Genomic DNA, 22,413 nt, shown 5'->3' with positions numbered 1-22,413 from the left:
ATGGACATTTTTTTAGATAAGTACCATATACCAAAGTTGAACCAAGACCAGGTGAACAATCTAAATATACCAGTCTGTCATGAAGAATTAGAAGCTGTCATCAAAAATCTCCCTACCAAAAAAAGCCCAGGACCAGATGATTTCAATGCAGAATTCTACCAGAACTTCCAGGAAGAACTAATACCTACACTCCTTGATGTAATTCACAATATAGAAACAGAAGAATAATTGTCAAACTCTTTTTATGAAGCTACACTTACCCTGATACCAAAACCACACAAAGGCACAACCAAGAAAGAGGCCTTCTCTTTTTAAAGGGTGAAGTGAGATTTTCCTCTGTATATTGTGAATACCACTGGTTGAAAAGAAGCTGCTTTGGGTCTATTGCAGTTCAGAATAGGGCAAGGCAGAAATTTCACGCAGATAGAAGAGTGAGTAGGTGGAGTCAGGGAGAAGCCATGTAGCTGCAAGAGGAGAAAGGCATGAGCTGCCAGCCAGAAACTTGCCGGTAAACCACAAGCCTCATAGTAAAATATAAAATAGAAATTGGTTAATTTAAAATATAAGGGCTAACCAAAAGAAGTGTTGTTATGTGAGCACAATCTGCTCCTTAAGCCAATAGCCTTTAAAATACCAGCCCAATCGGGCATGGTCTTTATACTGTAAAAGCAGCAGTAGCTGTGCACCCACTCTCCTACTTCTGGCTCCTGGTTCTGGCTTCTAGACTTTGTTCCTGTTTGCACAGAGGACTGTTGTCTAGGACAATGATTTCCAATTTTTTCCTTAAAGAAATAACCCTTTTATTATTCATAATTCTGAACTGGCGTGGGATTGTTTGTGACTTACGTTATCATCTGGCACTAACATTAGGACCAAAACTCTGGCCGTGCTTCCTGCTGCCAGCTCAGAATGCACACAGCAAGGCATGAGCCCTCTCTCAACTGGCCATGGCCTGTGCATGGAGTCAGCAGTTCATTTGGATATAGAATTATCATGAAGCAGTGACTTTTCTTACTGCAGACCAGCTGCAGTTCTTTGTATTATCTCATTACTTACCTCATTGTTGGCTTTCAGTCCCCACATGCTAGCTCCAGTGTCTATGTCCTGCCACATGCACACCACACAGAAATTCAGACAGGATACAGGCTTTCCTGGGTGCCTGATGTAATCTTATTATCCCTGAGCTCCTGCAGCTGCTGACCAATCAGGGTCCACCATGGTACACAGAGTCTGTGATTTCTATTAAAAACTAATTTTTGATCTAAGCATATCATTCGGCATTTCACACTAAAATCAGATTCCTACCAGTCACATGACTACAACTGCACCGTCTGGCCCAGCTGGGTTAGTTTTGTAGGTGGCCCGCGATACCTACTTGCAAGTAACTGTTATTGTACATAATCAAGCTAATTAAACCACAGGTAAGATTTAATATCCTAAATATAGATCGTAAGTTGCTAATATGAAAGGGAAATATGTCAGACAACCTAACCATCCAAGGTTTCAATAATCTCTTTACTTACACTATGTGCAAGGTTATACAAGACTTATATGATGTCTCTTTGTAACACGAGGGCCGGCTTGTTGGGGTTTCCATCCCACCTGGTACCCCACAGCCGGCAAGTCCCAAAGAAATAACAGAGTCTACATTAGGTTATAAACTGATGGGCCCATTAGCTCAGTCTTCTTATTAACTAATTCTTACATCTTATGGTAACCCATAATTTTTGTCTATGTTAGCCATGTGGCTCGGTACCTTTTTCAGTTGTCAGCTCACATGTTGCTGCTTCGGTGATCTGCACAGGAGTGGAGAGGGAGCTTCCTGCTTCCCAGAATACTCCCTTTCTCTTTGCTCCACCTCTACTTCCTGTCTGGTTTTTCCGCCTATACTTCCTACCTGGCCAATCAGCATTTATTTAAAATATAATTGACATAATACAGACAATTCTCCTGTACCATCCCTTCTACATCACTATTTTTGATCCTGGGGATTAGTCTTGTCTTCAGTATTTTTTCTCTTAAATATTCAATTTCAAAATGGCTAAGAATGAGGCAATCTTAGAAATGGTACAGTCTTTACAGACTGAATTCATGCTTCTCAAAATAGAGTTTCGAAGAAGTATACAACCACGTTAACAAAACTCAATCAACTGAGATACTTTTAGAAATGGTACAGACTGGTACCAAACATCTTGAAAAGAGATTGTATATCTGAAGAATATAAATAATTTAACTAACAAATCTCGGTCAACTGAGATACTTTTGTATATGGTACAGACTGATAGTAATTTATTTAAAGAAGATTCAGCACTTTATAGAAGGAAACAGTCAGTCCTGCACATAAACCCCATTCAATGACAGTGGATATTGAAATATTATTTGAGAGAATTCACACTGCTGAATGTATTAATCAAACTCTGTCAAAGAGGTATGACAGATTGACTGATAGAATGTCTCTCCGGGAAAGTAAGATGCATGCTATAAAGATTATATCCAAGGATGAGATATTATCTCTACTGGACAGACTTCATACCATGGAATCCTCAATGAGGGCATTAGAGCAGAACACAGGACAGGAGATTCAGACATTACAAAAGGCAGTGGTAAACAGATTTGAAAAGATTGAGAAAATTATCAAATTTGATGACCAGGAACAAAAGATAAAAAGGCAAAATATAACCTCATTGGTACTTAAAATTCTCAGGGATAGCTTCCCCAGAGTTCTGCCTGCCTTTGCAGTAATAACATCAGAACAAGTATCTGGCCTCAAATACCCTAAAGTTGTAAAAGAATGTACATGGGAGCTCATACGTATGACTGATCTGAAGGACATTTAAAAAGCAATTATAGCTTACAGACTACATTTGTCCTTTTTTAGGGAAAGGGTCAAAACATGGGATTTCAGTAGCAAAGCAACTCCTCAAGTTTGAATTCAGTTAATCTCAGCAGTCCTAGAAAGTGGACCACAATTGCTTTAGAGGTGCTTTTTTTAAAGAGGAAGCAAAATTTTAGAGCAACAAGAAAAAGTAAAAGTACTTGAAATTTCCTTAGATCATATTCTAGGCAATGGACTTTACTCTGATCCTCAGGATAAGCTCTTTATGATGACCATTCCTTGTCCTTATATAGCACAACAGCTTTAAAGTCTTCAGAGAGGATTCAGGATGCAAGAAAGAAGGTTGAACTATATCTTATGGTTAAACAGGATCAGAGAAAATATTTTAGTGTCTTTTTACAAAGACTAACTGTGGCTGTACAAATAGGGGTAAATGACCCAGAAGTTAGACAAATGATAATTGAATCTTTGGCTTATGAGAATACCAACATAGAGTGCAAAAGGACCCTCGGGCCTTTAAAGATTAGGTCAGTACCCATGGATGCTGACCAAGAAACTAGACATACAATAACAGACCCGGAAACTAGACATATAATAATTGAATCTTTGGTTTATGAGAATATCAACATAGAGTGCAAAAGGATCCTTGGGCCTTTAAAGGTCAGATAAGCACAATGGCCTTGCAGACAATGAATGCTGAGACACTTGTCTATGGTACTGAAGCTTGGGTAGGAGAAGCAATTTCCAATGGTAAGAGGAGACATCAAAATACCAAATGTTTTAATTGTGGTAGAATGGGACATCTGAGTAGGGATTGTAGACAACAGATTCCTAGGAATAATGTCTCCTCGGGGAATGGCAGAAATAGGAGGACTCAGCCTTCAGGTGTATATAGGAGGTGTGGCAAAGGCCAACATTGGACCAATGAATGTAGGTAAATGAAAGATAGACAAGGCAACGCGATACCATTGGGAAATACCATGAGAGGAGCTCTCACATACCCCCAAGATAAATGTGGTCCAGTCATTCGTAGTTACAGTGGAAAATGTGTCTCACCAGGAAAATTAAAAAAATCCAATGTCTGCTCTAAAAAAGCAATACTGATCTGAATGATGGGTTAAATGTGGAGGATGAGTCAAAAACTCCAGTAGGACAGAAGAAACCTATATTTTGGCAGACTTCTATAAATGATCAAGGAATAAAACTAAGAGTTTGTATAATTGGCATTTTTATTGAAGGCTTATTAGACACAGGTGTAGATGTAAGTATCATTACTCCAGAATCTTGGCATCAGAGTTGGCCTCTTCAAGAGGTAGATGTTCAGTTCCTGGGAATTGGAACCCTATCTCAGGAAACAACATAAGTGTCCCTCAATAGAAGAATGGATAAAGAAGGTGTGGCAATACACACTTTAGAGTTTTACTCAGTAATAAAAAACAGTAACATCTTTAATTTTGCATGCAAATGGATGGAAATAGAAAACACTTTACTGAGTGAGATAACCCAGACCCAAAAAGAGGAATATGGTATGTACTCACTCATAAGTGGAATCTAGCCATAAATAAAGGACATTGAGCCTATAATTCATGATCCTAGAGAAGCTAAATAAGAAGGTGAACCCAAAGAAAATCAAATAGTTATCCTCCTGGATATTGGAAGTAGACAAGATTGCCAGGCAAAACTTGGGTACATAGGGGTGTGGGTGGGGTGGGTGCAAGGGGAGATGGGGACAGAGAAGGGAGAAGGGGAGGATTGGGGAGAGCTTGGGGGAATGTGTTGGTTGAGATGGAGGAAGGGTGGATATGGGAGCAGGGAAGAATATATCTTAATTAAGGGAGCCATTTTAGGGATGACAAGAGACTTGACTCTAGAGGGGTTCACAGGTGTCCAAGGAGATGTCCCCAGCTTGTTCCTTGGGCAGCTGAGGAGAGGGTGCATGAACTAACCTTATCCCATAGGCACACTGATGATTATCTTGCATATCACCATAGAACCTTCATCTGGTGATGGATGGTGATAGAGACAGAGACCCACATTGGAGCACTGGACTGAGCTCCCAAGGTCCAATTGAAGAGCAGAAGGAAGGAGAACATGAGCAAGGGAGTTAGGACCATGAGGGGTGTGTCAACCCACTGAGATGGTGGGACTGATCTAATGGGAGCTCACCAAGGCCAGCTGGACTGGGACTGAAGGAGCATGTCATCAAACCAGACTCTCTGAATGTGGCTGACAATGAGGGATGATTGAGAAGCCAAGGACAATGGCACTGAGTTTTGATTTTACTACATGTACTGGCTTTGTGGCAGCCTAGTCTGTTTAGATGTTCACCTTCCTAGACCTGGAGGGAGGGGGGAGGACCTTGGACTTCTCACAGAACAGGGAACCTTGAATGCTCTTAGGACTGGAGAGAGAGGGGCAGAGGTAATGGGGGAAGTGGGAGGGAAATGGGAGGTGGGAAAGAGGTGGAAATTTTTAATTAAAAATAGCTATGCTGATATGAATGATGGGTTAAATGTGGAGGATGAGTCAAAAACTCCATTAGGACAGAGGAAACATATATTTTGGCAGACTTCTATAAATGATCAAAGACCAAAGCTAAGAGTGTGTATAAATGGTATTTTTATTGAAGGTTTACTAGACGGGGGTGCAGATGGAAGTATCATTACTCCAGAACCTTGGCGTCCAAATTGGCCTCTTCAAGAGTTAGATGTTTAGTTCTAGGGAACTGGAAAAGTATCTCGGGTAAAACAAAGCATGTGATGGGTTGAATACATAGGGCCAGAAGGGCAAATAGAAGACTAAGGCCATATATTGCCTATATTGCAGTAAGTTTGTGGGGTCATGACCTATTGCTGCAATTGCATAACCAGATTAATAGTCTTTCAGCCCCCATAAAGTTATGTTTCTGAGGAAAATATTAGAAGATATTATAGACAACAGACCCCAACCAATAAGGCTATACAAGAACACAAAGCAATTGATAAACCTTCAGAGGTACCAACAGCCTTATCTTTAAAATGGTTAACTGAGAAACCAATATGGGTTAAGCAGTGGCCTCGACCTGAGGAAAAATCGCAGGTGTTAAAACAGCTGGTACAAGAGCAAATAGATGCTCGACATATAGAAGAATCTACCAACCCTTGTAAATCTCCTGTATTTGTTGTAAAAAAAAATCTGGAAAATCGAGAATGGTGACAGATCTTAGAGCTATCAACAAGATTATTCAACCTATGGGTCCTCTACAATCTGGAATTCCTCTGCCTTCTCTGTTACCATAGGGATGGCCTCTCATAATTATTTAATTAAAAGATTATTTTTCAGTATACCTTTACAGAAAAAGGATAGAGAAAAGTTTGCTTTCACAGTGCCTACTTATAATATTTCTCAGTCTACTAGGAGATATCAATGGACCATCCTCCCACAGGAAATGCTCAATATCTCCACCCTGTGCCAATAGTTTCTCAGCAAGACATTAGAAATAATATCTAAGCAATTTCCTAAGTCTATAATCTACCATTACATGGATGACATTTTTTCATCTGATTCAAATACAGATACTTTAGAAAAGATGTTTGAAGAAGTAAATAAAGTCTTGCCTAAATGGGGATTGCAAATTGCTCCTGAAAAGATTCAAAGAGGAGATTCTGGTAATTACCTAGGTTACAGAATAAGTTTACAGAAAATTAGAACACAAAAGGCACAAATTAGGAGAGACTGGTTGCAGACTCTTAATGACTTTTAAAGATTATTATGAATCGTTTCCTGTCTATGACCAGCTGTTGGGATAACACCTTATCTAATAATTCATTTAAACAAAACCTTAGATGGTGATAAGGACTGGAATAGTCCCAGAGAATTAACAGCTGAAGCAGAAAAGGAATTGATGATTGTTAAGGAGAAATTATAGAAGGCACATATAGGTAGGGTAAATCCAAATCTTAATTATATTCTAGTCATATTGCCTTCCAGAATTTGTCCTACAGGAATTTTAATGCAGAGGAACGATCTTATCTTAGAATGGATAGTTTTACCACATTAACCAAGTGAAAAAATAAAAATTTATGTGGAAAAGTCTCTGAATTAATTATAAAAGTTAAGCTGAGACCTCATCAATAAGGAGGTATAGACCCAGCAGAGATTATAGTGCCTTTTATTACTGATGAAATAAAAAAGTTATGGGAAGACAATGAACCCTGGCAAGGGGCTTGTGCCAAATTGTTAGGAGGAATCAATTGCAATCCCCCCAAAAGCAATAGACTTAACTTTATAAAGAGAACTTCTTGGATTCTTCCCAGAATTGTAAGTGATGCACCAATAACTGGAGCTCATACATTTTATACTGATGCAAATAAATCAGGGAAGGCAGGATACAAATCAGAAGAATTAAGTAAGGTGAACAAAGTTCTTATAATTCTATTCAGAATGCAAAATTATATGCTATCTCTCTAGTTTGTGGCATATTAAAGCATTAATCATTTATGTGACATGAATGTGGTTGAACAACATATTTTTCACATATTATGAAATATCTGCATAAGAAATTTTGCAGGCAAAATAAAAAGAAATTAAAGAAATGTTAAATACTGAATATTGATCTATTTTCACGTTCTTTTTTTACCATTCCATGCCTCTTATAACTGCTATTTTTTTCCAAAGTTTATTAAATTATGAAAGTTTCCATTTATGCCCCTCCTCCCAACACCCTCCCACTGTCCCCTCCCCTCCTCCTCCCTCTCTATCCCTAAGAGCAGTCAGGGCTTCCAGCCCTGTGGAAAGTCCAAGTTCCTCCCCCCTCCCTCCAGGTCCAGGAAGGTGAGTATCCAAACAGACTGGATCCGCAAAATCCAGTATAGGCAGAGGAAACAAGTCCCAGTGTCATTGTCAATGGCTTTTCAGAAAGGCTAAGGGCCAGCCACATTCAGAGAATCCGGCCACATTCAGAAAATCTGGTTGGATCACATGCTCGTTCAGTCCCAGTCCAACTGGCCTTGGTGAACTCTCATTAGATCAGTCCCCTTGTATCAGTGGGTGATGGCACCCCTCGCGCTCCTGAGTTTTTTTTTCATGTTCTTCCTCCTTCTGCTCCTCATTTGGACCATGGCGGGGCTCAGTCCGGTGCTCCAATGTGGGTCTCCATCTGTATCGCCATCCATCCTCAGATGAAGGATCTATGGTGATAGGCAAAATCTTCATCAGTATGGTTATAGGCCAAGACTGGTTAAGGCACTCTCTCCTCTGTTCAGAGAACAATCTGGGGATCTCTCCTTGGACCTGGGATCCCATTTATAATCAATCTCTTGCAAACCCTAAAATGACTCCCCTAGTTGAGATATATTCTTCCCTGATCCCATATCCATCCTTCCTCCCTCCCCCATCTCAGTCCCCCAAGTTTTCCCCATTCCTCCCCTACTCCCTTCTCTCTAAACCTCTCCCTTTCCAACAACCCTCCCACCCACCCCCCATGCACCCGAGGTTACCTGGGACTTTTGTCTATTTCCAATCTCCAGGAGGATAAGTACATGATTTTCATCAGGTTCACCTTCTTATTTAGCTTCTCTAGGATCTCGAATAATAGGCTCAAAGACCTTTAATTATGGCTAGAATCCACTTATGAGTGAATACATACCATATTCCCTTTTCGTGTCTGGCTTACCTCACTCAGTAAAGCGTTTTCTATGTCCATCCAATTGCATGCAAAATTCAAGATGTCTTTGTTTTTTACTGCTGAGTAAAACTCTAGTGTATATAAGTTCCACACCTTCTTTAACCATTCTTCTATTGAGGGGCACCTAGGTTGTTTCCAGGTTCTGGCTATTACAAATAGTGCTGCTATGAACATACTTGAACAAAATGCTTTTGTAGAATGATAGGGCATCTCTTGGGTATATTCCCAAGAGTGGAATTGCTGGGTCTTGAGGGAGGTTGACTCCTAGTTTCCTGAGAAACCGCCACACTGATTTCCACAGTGGCTGTACAAGTTTGCATTCCCACCAACAATGGATGAGAGTTCCCCTCTCTCCTCATCCTCTCCAGCATAGGCTATCATTGGTGTTTTTGACTTTAGCTAATCTGACCGGTGTAAAATGGTATCTCATAGTTGTTTTGATTTGCATTTCCTGATCACTAAGGATGTTGAGCATGACCTTAAGTGTCTTTTGGCCATTCGGAGTTCTTCTGTTGAGAATTCTCTGTTCAGATCAGCACCCCATTTTTTAATTGGGTTAATTAGAGTTTTATTGTCTAGTTTCTTGAGTTCTTTGTATATATTGGAGATCAGGCCTCTATCTGATGAGTGGCTGGTGAAGATCTTCTCCCAGTCAGAAGGTAGCCTTTTTGTCTTACTGACGGTGTCCTTTGGTTTACAGAAGCTTCTCAGTTTCAGGAGGTCCCATTTATTCATTGATTCTCTTATTGCTTGTGCTACTGGGGTTCTACCTAGGAAGTGGTCTCCTGTGCCTATGCCTTGTAGACTACTTCCCACTACTTCCCACTTTCTCTTCTATCTGGTTCAAAGTGGTCAGATTAATGTTGAGGTCTTTAATCCATTTGGACTTGATTTTTGTGCATGGTGATAGATATGGATCTACTTTCATTCTTCTACAGGTTGACAACCAGTTATGCCAGCACCATTTGTTAAAGATGCTTTCCTTCTTCCATTGCATACCTTTAGCCCCCTTGTCGAAAATCAATTGTTCATATGTTTGTGGGTTAATATCTGGGTCTTCTATTCGATTCCATAGGTCAACTTCTCTGTTCTTATGCCAGTACCAGGCTGTTTTCAATATTGTAGCTGTGTAATAGGGTTGAAGTCAGGTATGGTTATACCTCCAGAAGTACCTTTATTATATAAGATTGTTTTGGGTTTTTTGTTTTTCCATATAAAATTAATTATTATTCTTTCAAGGTCTGTGAATAAGTTTGATGGGATTTTGATGGGGATTGCATTGAATCTATAGATTGCTCTTGGTAGAATTGCCATTTTTACTATGTTGATCCTCCCAATCCAAGAGCAAGGGAGATCTTTCCATTTTCTGGTATCCTCCTCAATTTCTTTCTTCAAAGACTTAAAGTTCTTGTCAAATAGGTCTTTCACTTCCTTGGTCAGAGTTATCCTAAGATATTTTAAGCTATTTGTGGCTATCGTGAAAGGTGAAGTTTCTCTGATTTCCCTCCCTGCTTCTTTATCCTTTGTGTATAGGAGGGCAACTGATTTTTTGGAGTTGATCTTGTATCCTGCCACATTACTAAAGGTGTTTATCAGCTGTAGGATTTCTTTGGTAGAGTTTTTGGGGTCGCTCATGTATACTATCATATCATCTGCAAATAACGAGAGTTTAACTTCTTCCTTTCCAATTTGAATCCCCTTGATCCCCTTATGTTGTCGTATTGCTATTGCTAGAACTTCTAGCACTATATTGAAGAGGTATCGGGAGAGTGGACAGCCTTGTCTTGTTCCTGATTTCAATGGAATGGCTTTGAGTTTCTCTCTGTTCAGTTTGATGTCAGCTGTCGGCTTGCTGTAAATAGCTTTTATTATATTTAGGTATGATCCTTGTTTCCCCAGTCTCTCTAACACCTTTATCATAAAGGGATGTCGGATTTTGTCAAATGCTTTTTTAGCATCTAATGAGATGATCATATGGTTTTTTTCTTTCAGTTTATTTATATGATGGATTACATTGATGGATTTGCGTATGTTGAACCAGCCCTGCTTCTCTGGAATGAAGCCAACTTGATCATAATGGATAATTTTTCTAATATCTTCTTGGAATCGGTTTGCAGGATTTTGTTAAGAATTTTTCTGTCAATGTTCATGAGTGAGATTGACCTGTAATTCTCTTTCTTGGTTGTGTCTTTATGTGATTTTGGTATCAGGGTAACTGTAGCTTCATAAAAAGAGTTTGGTAATGACTCTTTTGTTTCTATATTGTGAAATACCTTAAGGAGTATAGGTATTAGCTCTTCTTGAAAGTTCTGGTAGAATTCTGCATTGAAACCATCTGGCCCTGGGCTTTTTTTGGTCGAGAGGTTTTTGATAACCACTGCTAATTCTTTGCGACTAACAGGTATTTAGATTGTTCACCTGGTCTTGATTTAACTTTATTATATGGTATTTATCTAAAAACCAATCCATTTCTCGTACATTTTCCAACTTTGTGGCATATAAACTTTTGTAGTAAGATCTAATGATTCTCTGAATTTCCTCTGTGTCTGTGGTTATGTCCCCCTTTTCATTTCTGATCTTATTAATTTGGGTGTTCTCTCTCTGCCGTTTGACTAGTTTGGCTAGGGGTGTGTCAATCTTGTTGATTTTCTCCAAGAACCAACTTTTTGTTTTGTTGATTTTTTGGATTGTTTTCTGTGTTTCTATTTTGTTGATTTCAGCCCTCAGTTTGATTATTTCCAATCTTCTACTCCTCCTGGGAGAGTCTGCTTCTTTTTTTTCCAGAGCTTTCAGGTGTGCTGTTAACTCTCCAATATGTGCTTTCTCCGTTTTCTTTAATTGGGCACTTAGTGCTATGAACTTTCCTCTTAGCACTGCTTTCATTGTGTCCCATAGATTTGAGTATGTTGTGTCTTTATTTTCATTAAATTCAAGGAAGACTTTAACTTCTTTCTTTATTTCTTCCTTGACCCAGCGATGATTCAGTAGTTGACTATTCAACTTCCACACGTTTGTAAGCTTTCTGGTGTTAGAATTATTATTGAATTCTAACTATATTCCGTGGTGATCTGACAAGACACAGGTGGTTACTAATATTTTTTTGTATCTATGGAAGTTCGCTTTGTTACCAAGTATGTGGTCAATTTTCAAGAAGGTTCCATGAGCTGCAGAGAAGAAGGTTTATTCTTTCCTTTTTGGGTGGAATATTCTATAGATATCTGTTAAGTTCATTTGATTCATTACCTCTAGTATTTCTCTTATTTCTCTGTTGAGTTTCTGTTTGATTGAGCTGTCCATTGGTGAGAGAGGTGTGTTGAAGTCTACTACTATTAGTGTGTGTGGTTTGATGATCGCCTTGAGTTCTAAAAGTTTTTCTTTTACATAAGTGGGTACTTTTATATTAGGGGCATAGATATTCAGGATTGAGACTTCCTCCTGATTAATTGTTCCTGTTATGAGTATAAAATGTCCATCTCCATCTCTTCTGATTGATTTTAGTTTGAAGTCAGTTTTGTTAGATATTAGAGTGGCCCTGCCCGCTTGTTTCTTAGGTCCGTTTGCTTGGAAAACCTTTTCCCAACCCTTTACTCTGAGTAGATGTCTATCTTTGTGGTTGAGGTGTGTTTCTTGTAAACAGCAGAATGTTGGATCCTGTTTTCGTATCCAATCTCTATGTTTGTGCCTTTTTATTGGTGAAATGAGACCATTAATATTAAGTGATATTAATGACCAGTGGTTGTTGATGACGGTTATTATTTTTTTTGTGTGTGTGTAGTAGAGTTTGTGTGTTTCTCTTCTTTGAGTTGTGGTTGTGAAGTGTCGCTCAATGTCTGGGTGATTGTAGGCAGTGATGGCAATGTTGGATTCTTTGGGTTGCGATTTTCCTTCTATTACTTTCTGTAAGGCTGAATTTGTGGCTACAAATTGTTTAAATTTATTTTTATCCTGGAATATTTTGCTTTTTCCATTGATAGTGAACGATAGCTTGGCTGAGTATAGTAGTCTGGGTTTGCACCCATGGTCTCTTAGTTTCTGAAGTACCTCTATCCAGGATCTTCTGGCATTTATGGATTCCATAGAGAAGTCTGGTAAGCCTGATAGGTTTACCTTTATAAGTTACTTGACCTTTTTCCTTTGCAGGTCTTAAAATTCTTTCTTTAATCTGTATGTTTTGTGTTTTGATTATTATATGGCGAGGGGATTTTTTTTTGATCAAGTCTATTTGGTATTCTGTATGCTTCTTGAACCTTCATAGGAATATCATTCTTTAGATTGGGAAAGTTTTCTTCTATAATTTTGTTGAATATATTTTCTGGGCCTTTGATCTGCAGTTCTTGTCCTTCTTCAATCCCTATTATTCTTAGATTTGGTTTTTTTTATTGTGTCCCAGATTTCCTGAATGTTTTGTGAAGAGAATTTGTTGGATTTTCCGTTTTTTTTTTTTTTTACCAGAGCATTTATTTTCTCTATGGTATCTTCAGAATCTGAGATTCGTTCTTCTATCTCTTGTATTATATTGGTTATGCTTGATTCTCTAGTCTCCGTTCGTTTACCTAGGTTTTCCATATCCAGCCGGTTCTTGTTTTGTGTTTTCTTCATTGCCTCCATTTCAGTTTTCAATTCTTGAACTGTTTCCTTTGCCTGTTTGATTGTTTTTTCTTGGTTTCTCAGGGTATCATTCACGGATTTACTTAGTTCTTCAAACTTTTTGTTATATTTCTCATCTATTTCTGTACTCATTTCTTCAAACTTTTTGTTATATTTCTCATCCAATTCTTTAAGGGAGTTATTCATATCCTGTTTAAGGGACTCTATTGCTTTCATAATGGCACTTTTTTCCACTTCTTCTGGGTTAAGGTGTTCAAGTCCTTCTATTGTAGGGTCCTTGTCATCTGGTGTTTTCATGTTGTTTTTCAGATTGTTGGATGAGGTCTTGCCTTGGCGTCTGCCCATCTCTTCCTTCAAATGCTCTCTATTGGAACTTCTGGTATCGGGTCAGGTTCCCTTCTTGGGCAGGGACTTCACTGACAGAATGCCCACCTTTCCTCAGGCAGGCTATTGAAACACAGGCACTCCCTCTTTCTGGGATGTGCTTCCAATTTTATGGCCCCAGGTGGAAGGGAGAAATATAGGAATTCGTACCTGGATGGGAGCTGGGATGGCAGGCAGGAGGGGGAGCCAGCACTGCAGGATGACCTGGGAGTCTATGGGGTCAGGGAAAGCCCGCGCTCCTCCTCACTCGGACCCTGCCACTGGTCCGAAGCAAACTCACCCCTCCTATGGCCCTCTGCTAGAAGTCAGGGCCCCTGCTGGTCAGGAATGTCGCTGAGCTGACACCTGGTCTACCTGTCCTCAGGGAGGCCTTTAAGACCCAGACATGCCTCCAGCCGGGATGTACCTACAGCTCAGGCCCAGCTCGCAAGGCAGCTGAGCTGGGGAAATTTTATGACCCAAAGGGGAAGGGAGAAATATAGGAATTCGTACCTGCATGGGAGCTGGGATGGCAGGCGGGAGGGGGGAGCTAGCACTGCAGGGTGACCTGGGAGTCTATGGGGTTGGGAAAGCCCGCTCTCCTTCTCACCCGGACCCTGCCATGGGCCCGAAGCAAACTCACCCCTCCTATGACCTCACATTCTTTTGATAATTTTGGGTAGGCAACTTTTAAATGGCTTGTGGCTAATAATTTCACGGAAAGAAAATTGGCACAAACAACACCATTATATAAGAGGATCTCAAATTTTTTCATGGTTAGGACAGGTCATGATGGACAACACAGATATAAGAAGAAAGCTGGGCAGTGGTGCACATGTTTTTAATCCCAGATTGTGGGAGTTGAGGTACATGAATCCTTGTGAGTTTGAGGCTATTCTCAAGTGAGTTCTAGAACAGCCAGGTCTATGTAGAGAAATCCTGCCTAATTTTTTTTAAAGAATTGGAAATAAAGAAAAGTGAAATGGTGGTTAAAAATAAGAGGACACATTAGAAAAATGTTGAGTTTGAAATATTTGAAAGCTTTGGGGGCATCCTAGGATCATGAAACATTATTTATTTATATTTAAATATTATATTGTGTTCAATACAGAAATTTGGATAAAATAATAAAATTTTGAGAAAATTGGGAGTCAATCTACTTTAAGTCTCAATTATACCATTCTCAGACATATACCCAAAGATCTCTCTATCCTACATCATAGACAATTACTCAACTATGTTCATTGTGGGTTTATTCACTATAGTCAGAAAATGGAAACAACCTAGGTGCCCTGCAATTAAAGAATGGATAAGGAAAATTGCAGTGCATTTACACAATGGGGTATTACTCAGTTGTTGAAAAATGGCATGATCAAATTTGCATGCAAATGATAACAACAAGAAAAATTTATCTTGAGTGAGGTAACCCAGATCCAGAACTCAAATAGGGTATATATTCATTTATAAGTGGATAATAGCTGTTAAGTAAATGATAATCAAGTCACAATCTACAGACCCAGAAAGATTATGGGGAGATAATCGCTACAGGGGCAAAGCTAGGATCTTTCTGGGAAGGGACAATACAACACATTATGGAGGTAGATTGCAGAGATGTATAACACGAGGGATCAGGTGTGGGAGGAGGAATAGAGAGATACAGTGCAAGGATAGAGAGTTGGAAATTGCGTGCAGTTAGAAGGCAATGTGGAATCCTAGTGCAGTGGAAGGTTCCTGGAATCTATGAGGATGACCCTAGTGAGGACTCCTAGTAATGGGGAATGCAGAGTCTGAACAGGCCACTTTTTTTGGTTAGACAATGTTCCCAGTGGTGAGATTTTATTACATTTGTTTGAGTTGTTAACCTAAGAATCTCTATAGAGATCCCCAGATAACTCAGGCTGAGGCTAGGACAGATATATCTCTCTGATAACTTATGGCAGGGGCCCAATTGCAGGAGACAACAGGCACATAGGTAATTAAAAAGAGAGATTGAGCTAGTAGGGGCTTGGAGCCTTCACCCCTACATTCCAATCTCTTTGAAAAAGAAAGAGACTTGACTCTAGAAGGGTTCCTAGGTCCAAGTAACCTTCATCTGGTGATGGATGGAGATAGAGACAGAGACCTACATTGGAGCACTGGACTGAGCTCCCAATGTCCAAGCAATAGCAATTTCCCCCGTTTTATATTCCTCTCTAGGACTGGGATTAAAGGCATACACCACTGGGATTAAAGGCATTTATCACCTGATTTATATGGCAAGTAGTGTAGTTACAGGGATTAAAGGTGAGTGTCATTATGGCTACTGAAATTAAAGGTGAGTGTTACCATAATCTGCTCTGTAAGGTTGACCAGTGGGACTGTTTTACTCTCAGCTCTTCAGGCAGTCTTTACTTATTAAAATACAATTGAAATGGTACTACAGATTTCCTTCAGTTTTCTCTCCTTGGATTTCAGGGAACCCTGTGTGGGGATGGGGTAGAGGAAAGATTGGAGGGGTCAAAGGGGATGGTGGATACTAGAAGAAGAGGACACACTAAATCAACTAAGCAGGGCTCAAAGAGACTGAATTTGCAAGCACAAGTCTGCCTGCTTTGGTCGGTACCAGGTCCTCTGCACATATATTAGGGGCTGTTGGTTTGATACTCTTTTGGGACTTCAAACAGTGAGGACTGGTTTAAATCTAAGAATTTTCCCTGCTTGTAGATGCCTTTCCTTCTGTTGGGATTGCCTTGCCCAGCCTCGATATAAGGGCTTTCACCTTGCCTTATTGTGTCTTCTTTTGTCACATCTGGTTGCTGTCTCTTGGAGACCTGCACCTTTCTAAAGAGGAAATGAAAGGAGAGTGCATCTGGGGAGGAGTGGGTGAGCTAACGGTGGTAGAAGGAAGGAAACTGTGGTTTGGAGGTATCTTATGAGAAAATCTATTTTTATTTCTCTTTAATTTTTTATCAATCTATTTTAATATATTAAATTCTGACAATAGTTTTTCCTCCTTCATCTCCACCCAGACTCTTCTCCCTCCCCAATTTCAATCTTTCTCTTTTATTTTTCCCTTCATAAAATTGTAGGCCTTCCACAGATATCAACCAAACATGTTTCAATAAGACTAGAAAACTCCCCTCAAATTAAGGCTGGATGAGGCAAGACAGTAGGAGGATAAGAGTTCCAAAGTAGTCAAAAGTATCAGATGCAACAGCCCCCTCTCCCTCCATTAGGAGCCCCATAAAACACAAAGTTATACCAATATAACATATATGTAGAGGAGCTAGATTACACTCACGCAGCCTCCCTGGTTGTGATTTAGTTACAGTGAGGCACTATGGGCCCAGGTTTGTTGATTCTGTGGGTTTTCTTGTGTCTCTTCCACAATTTTTCCTCCCCTTCTTCCACAGGATTCAACTCTCATCAAAAAATGAATTAAAAAATTGGGACATTTACACAATGGAGTATTACTTAGCAGTAAAAAAATACTATTATGAAATTTGTAGGCTAATGTCTCATGGACTATAATGGGTTTTAATAATAATAACCTAGAGTCTGACATCAGGGTAAATGCTGAAAGGTTAGAGAAGTAAAGGAGCCAGCAACTAGAGAGTACTTTTATCTTTCCTGAATCCTTAGACCAAAATAGGCAAGATATTGTCTCCACAAATCCTCAGACTGAATGCAATACACTCCTGTCTCCTCCTGACTCATATTCTTCTCTCTGCTGATATAGTTATGAATAATTTGCATTGGTATATATCTTGGTTTATTGATACAAGTTTAAGGTAAATTTTGTTGTAGTGTATATGTATATTTCTGCCCTTGATTAAGATATTGTGTTTATGTAGTTCATTTAACAATGTAATGTATAAGTAAGAAAGTTAGGTTAATAAATAATCATCTATAATAGTCGTTTGTAGTCATGTTAATTAGATTTTCTTGATATATAGAGATATATTTCAATTAGTTAGGCAATCTTCAAATCTTTCTGAGACCTTCAAAATACAGCATTTAAGTGTTGTAAAAATTTAGGACCTTTCATAACAATGAGATGTATATGCTCCTGACAGCACCAATCTACTTCAAGAGAAAAATGGGCATCAAAGAGGCTCCTTATGGAGTTTGCTAACCATTTGGGCAAGAAACTGCTCTTACCTGGACTGCTTAACTGTACATGCAAAATCCACAGAGAAATGACTGTTGAGCTTGCTTATAGAAGGTGACATGGTCCTTTGGAGTTCCTGATTCATGAAAGAGTCTGCTAGACATTCTGCAGGACACAGATGAAAGTGTCTAACAAACTTCAATATGAGCAGAACTGTCGTTGAAATTTCCTGCTTTATCAAAAAGTCTGTTAGATACTATGGGCCTGTAGGCTGAAGACGGATGCCCTAATGGTACAGAAAAACTTTGAGTGACTGTCCAGACAGTGAGATGTCTCTGTCAATTCTAGAGTTTTGAAAGTTGCTAACAATGTACTTCCTGTTTACTTAGGTAATTTTATATCCTTCTGGAGTCTTCGATGGAATTAAATTATATAATTATATATATAATTATATATTAATAATTATAGTTTTCCTTAGTTATGATAAAAGATAAAGTAGATATAAATATTGTAACTGTAATTCTTATTTGATACCTGTTTTTATCATATGTAATTTTACTATATTAAAGTTCAAACCTCCCTTTTTTATTTAAACAGAAAAAGGGAGGTGATGAGGGATTCTTTTCTATATGCTGTGAATATCATTGGTTAATAAAGAAACTATTTTGGGCCTATAGCAGAACTATAGGGGAGCAGAGAAAATTATAGGAAGCAGGGAAAACTAAACAGAATGCTAGGAGAAAGAAGGCGGAGTCAGAGAAAAGCCATGGAGCCACCAGAGTCAGATACGCCGAAACAGCCACATGACAATATACAGATTAATAGAAATGGGTTAAATTATTATGTAAGAGTTTTCCAATAAGAATCTAGAGCTAATGGGCCAATCTGTGACTTAATTAATATGGTTTTTGTGTGATTATTTTGGCTTTGGGGTGCTGGGACAAACAAGCAGCCCTCTTCCTCCAACACTCTGCATAGCCATATCCCTTCCTGTCTCCACCTGCTTAGTGCTGGGATTAAAAACATGTCACTCCTAAGTATTGGGATCTAAGATGTGAGTAACCTGGTATTGTTTCTTTTTGAGACTGGATCAATCAAATGAAGCTCAGGGTAGCCTTTAACTCACAAATATCCATCTGCCTCTGCCCCCAGAGTGTTGGGATTAAAGGTGCATGCCATCATTGCCTGGCCTCTATGGCTAGCTAGTAGTTTAGCTTACACTCTTATCTGATCTTATGGCAAGCTTATTTGTTAAGACTACAAACAAAATATCACCACATACAAATGGATGAAACTAGAAAAAAAATAAACTTGGTCAAGGTAACCAAGATCCAAAAAGACAAACAAGGTATGTACTCAGTTGTAAGAATTTATTAACTGTGTCATAGTGTTTCTCTTGCAGTGATGAAACACCATGATCACAGCAACCCTTATAAGGGAAAACATTTAATTGGGGTAGCTTACACTTTCAGAGTTTAAGTCCATTAAACTCATGGTGGGACATGGCAGGTCACAGGCTGACTTGCTGCTGGAGAAGGACGTGAGATATCTACTTCTTAAAAAGCAGGCATCAGGATGTGAACTGTAACATTGGGCACAGCTTGAAAATAGGAGACTCAATAATGCCTCACTTCTTCCAATGTAGCCACACCTACTCCAACAAGCCCATACATCCTAATAGTGCCATTCCCTCTAGGGTTCATTTTCTTTCAAACTAGCACAAACTGTCAATTAATAAACAATCATGCTAAAATCCACAGGTTCAGGAAAGCCAAGTGACAATGATGTTTCAAGGGCAGATACATGAATATCTCTTGAAAGGGCAAATATAATAGATATTGAGGATGAATTGAGTACAGATAGGAATGGAAAAAGGAGGGAGGACTATGGTGGGAGAGAGTACTGGGAGCAACAATTGGAACTAGGGACACTTCAGTGGCAGGGTAGAAACACAGTGCAAAGGAAACTCCTTGGAATCAATTAACGTGATGCTAGCTAAGATTCCTAGTAATAGAGAATATGGATATGGAGTCTGAACCATCCATCTCCTAAGACTTATAGTAGTAGAACTGGGAGAGTAACCTAACTGCAAAATGGCCTGAAGACTTAAGAGAGAACAGAACAGGTCAGAAAAAATATAAATAAAATGATGCCTAATGTGTTGGTTAGACTCCATCAAACAACTGATAAAAATAGATGCAGAGACCCACACCTAAACATTAGGGAGAGTGCAGAGAAAAATCTGTTTTCAGTTACAAAAGAAATCTAAGGGATGAAATATTGATATAACAGTGACTCTTATCTAATGCTTTATAGAGTCACACTTGAAAGACAGTGGATAATATCAGTGAGTAACAAAGATCCACTTCCCTAACTGAACTACTTTGCAAAACTCCCCTTTGCAAATTAAATTATGATGGAGTATGGTCTATGATATGGGTTCAATTGTAGAGATACATTTTGTAATATTAGTATCAATATAATATATTTTCTAGATGAAATTAAGTAAAATTCCCAGTATTGCTATTATAAAGAGATTTTCTTCTTGTAAAGGACACTTATCAGGGCTTTTTTCATATCTCTGTTCCTCAGGCTGTAGATGAAGGGGTTCAGCATGGGAGTTACCACTGTGTACATCAAGGCTATCACAGTCTCTTTTACAGTAGAGTTGTTAGTTGATGGACATAAGTAGACACCAATAACTGTCCCATAGAACAGTGAGACCACAGACAGGTGGGAGCCACAGGTGGAGAAGACCTTGTGGATAACCCTAGCAGATGAAACCTTTAGGATGGAGCAGACAATTTGTACATAGGACACAATAATCAGTAAGAATGGAATGACAATAACAGGCCCTGCCAAAACAAATATCATTAGTTCATTAATAAAAATGTCAGAGCAGGCCAAATTGAACAGAGCAGATATGTCACAGAAAAAGTGCTGGATCATGTTGTCCTCACAGAATGACAATCTAGCCAGGAGTAATGTGTGCAACATGGAATGCAGCATGGTAATCACCCAGCACAGCACTACCAGACCCACACAGAGCTTGGGGCTCATGATGCTGGTGTAATGAAGGGGGAAGCAGATGGCCACATAACGGTCATAGGCCATGATGACAAGGAGAAAGTTTTCCATGTTTGCAAAAAACATGAAAAAGTACATTTGTGTCAGACAACCTACATAGGAGATGGACGGAACTTGGCTCTGCATATTCCTTAGCATCTTTGGCATTGTGACAGAGGAGAAGCAGAGGTCAGATAAGGACAAATTACTGAGAAAGAAGTACATGGGTGTGTGGAGATGGGAATCTAGTAGAATGAGGATGATGATGATCAGGTTCCCCAGGACGGTGGTGAGGTACATGACCAGGAACAGGGCATAGAACAGGTGCTGGTGCTCTGGGGGGATGGGCAGGCCCCGGAGGATGAAGGAAGAGATGATAGTTTGGTTTTTCATTATCATTCTTATCATCCACTATCCTAAGGATAAAATATTAGGACACTTTTAAATTTAAAAAACAATGAACATATATTATGGATATATTTCTACAAAAACACATATGATAATGATTATAGTGACTTATCCTCAAACTCCAAATGCCTGTAATTATTATAAACATCAATGAATTTTTCTCAACTTTTTCTTAACCTGATTCCATCTCTCATCTTTTTCAATAGAAATCTATGTATTTTGTACTGAGAGTCAGGTGTACTAATGTTTCTCCTTCCTGCTGCCTGCTCAATAGTGGTTTATTTGTAATTTACTGTATGTTGTTTGGTATATTGATGTTATTTAAAATCTGATAAACTTTCTCATTATAATTTTGTATAAGTTTCAAGAAAAACATGCGTTCTCTAGTGCCTTAGATAATCATTTCAAACGCATATGTGTATGTCTTTGTAATGTACAGATGTCTGCTCCACTATTTACTAACAATCTTTCCACTCCATGTGTGACAGGAGATCAAAAGCTACAAGAGAAATTCATGGCCTTGCTCTCTTGTCTTCCAAAGCATCCCTCATTCTTCTCCCTCCCCAGTCTCTCTTTGGATAGTAAAAGAAATTCAAGTTGGTGTCAGAAATTTCTGAATTTGATCCATTTATTTTTTTCTTACCTTGAATGGCTGTTACATATTATACAGACTCTCCCCTTCATTCTCTTGCTATTTTATTCATTCCCTTCTGTGAGATTATATTCATATATTAGGGTCACATCTTGTCTTTACTGGAACATATAAGTAATATCAATTCATGTCCATATTCTTATGTCTTTTGACCTTTCTGTTCTCCTTCAACATGCTTCATTTACACATTTAATAGAGGAGTTCCATCATCTCTTCTCTGATTTATTTCTCACATTATCACTGTTGTTCTAAGGATGAGGAAAGCGTTCCTATCAGGGACAGAAATATTGTTTAATTATCTCACATATGCCAGTGGTATATCCCCCTAGGGTCTCACAGTGACATTTGAATTTCTCTTTTCATCAATGCTGGTGTTAAAATTTTTTCCTTCCCCTTTTAGAGTAGCTCATATAGTATATTATCACTTCCTTCCATACTCTCCCCCTTCATTTGGTTCATCTGCTTTCATATGTAAGGGGTATTAGTTATCACATACACAGCTAAATTTACCATCTCCCCATACTAAGTAGGACATTCGTCTATGTCCCACGGCATTCTATATGTATCCAGTGCTCTTATTGTCTTAATCCCTGTTTTAAGCTACCTTCACATCAATTGTAATGTATATGAGCTAGAGGTCTTATATGGCTTCATTCTGTTTGGTCATTTAAAATCTTTCACAATCTCTCACTAGGGTCAGTACCTGCCATGATGTATGATTTTTC

At 38.9% G+C, this 22,413-nt stretch overlaps 1 protein-coding gene across 1 annotated transcript; it reads right to left on the bottom strand.

The window, feature by feature from the left end:
• Positions 1–20,088: 20,088 nt before the first annotated feature.
• Positions 20,089–21,036, bottom strand: LOC125403088 (olfactory receptor 1468-like). The gene has a single exon (XM_048438269.3). It carries the CDS (start codon positions 21,034–21,036, stop codon positions 20,089–20,091), a length of 948 nt encoding a protein of 315 aa, XP_048294226.3.
• Positions 21,037–22,413: the final 1,377 nt, after the last annotated feature.

The sequence above is a fragment of the Myodes glareolus genome, chromosome 9 (assembly GCF_982192425.1).
Source record: "Myodes glareolus chromosome 9, mMyoGla1.1, whole genome shotgun sequence".
Taxonomy (NCBI): domain Eukaryota; kingdom Metazoa; phylum Chordata; class Mammalia; order Rodentia; family Cricetidae; genus Myodes; species Myodes glareolus.
Note: the sequence above shows the minus strand (reverse complement) of the source record. Positions and strands in the feature narration are given on the sequence as shown.

Bases quoted from the DNA above. Each gene is read 5' to 3' on its own strand.
- LOC125403088 (XM_048438269.3), bottom strand. From the start codon at position 21,036: ATGATAAGAATGATAATGAAAAACCAAACTATCATCTCTTCCTTCATC.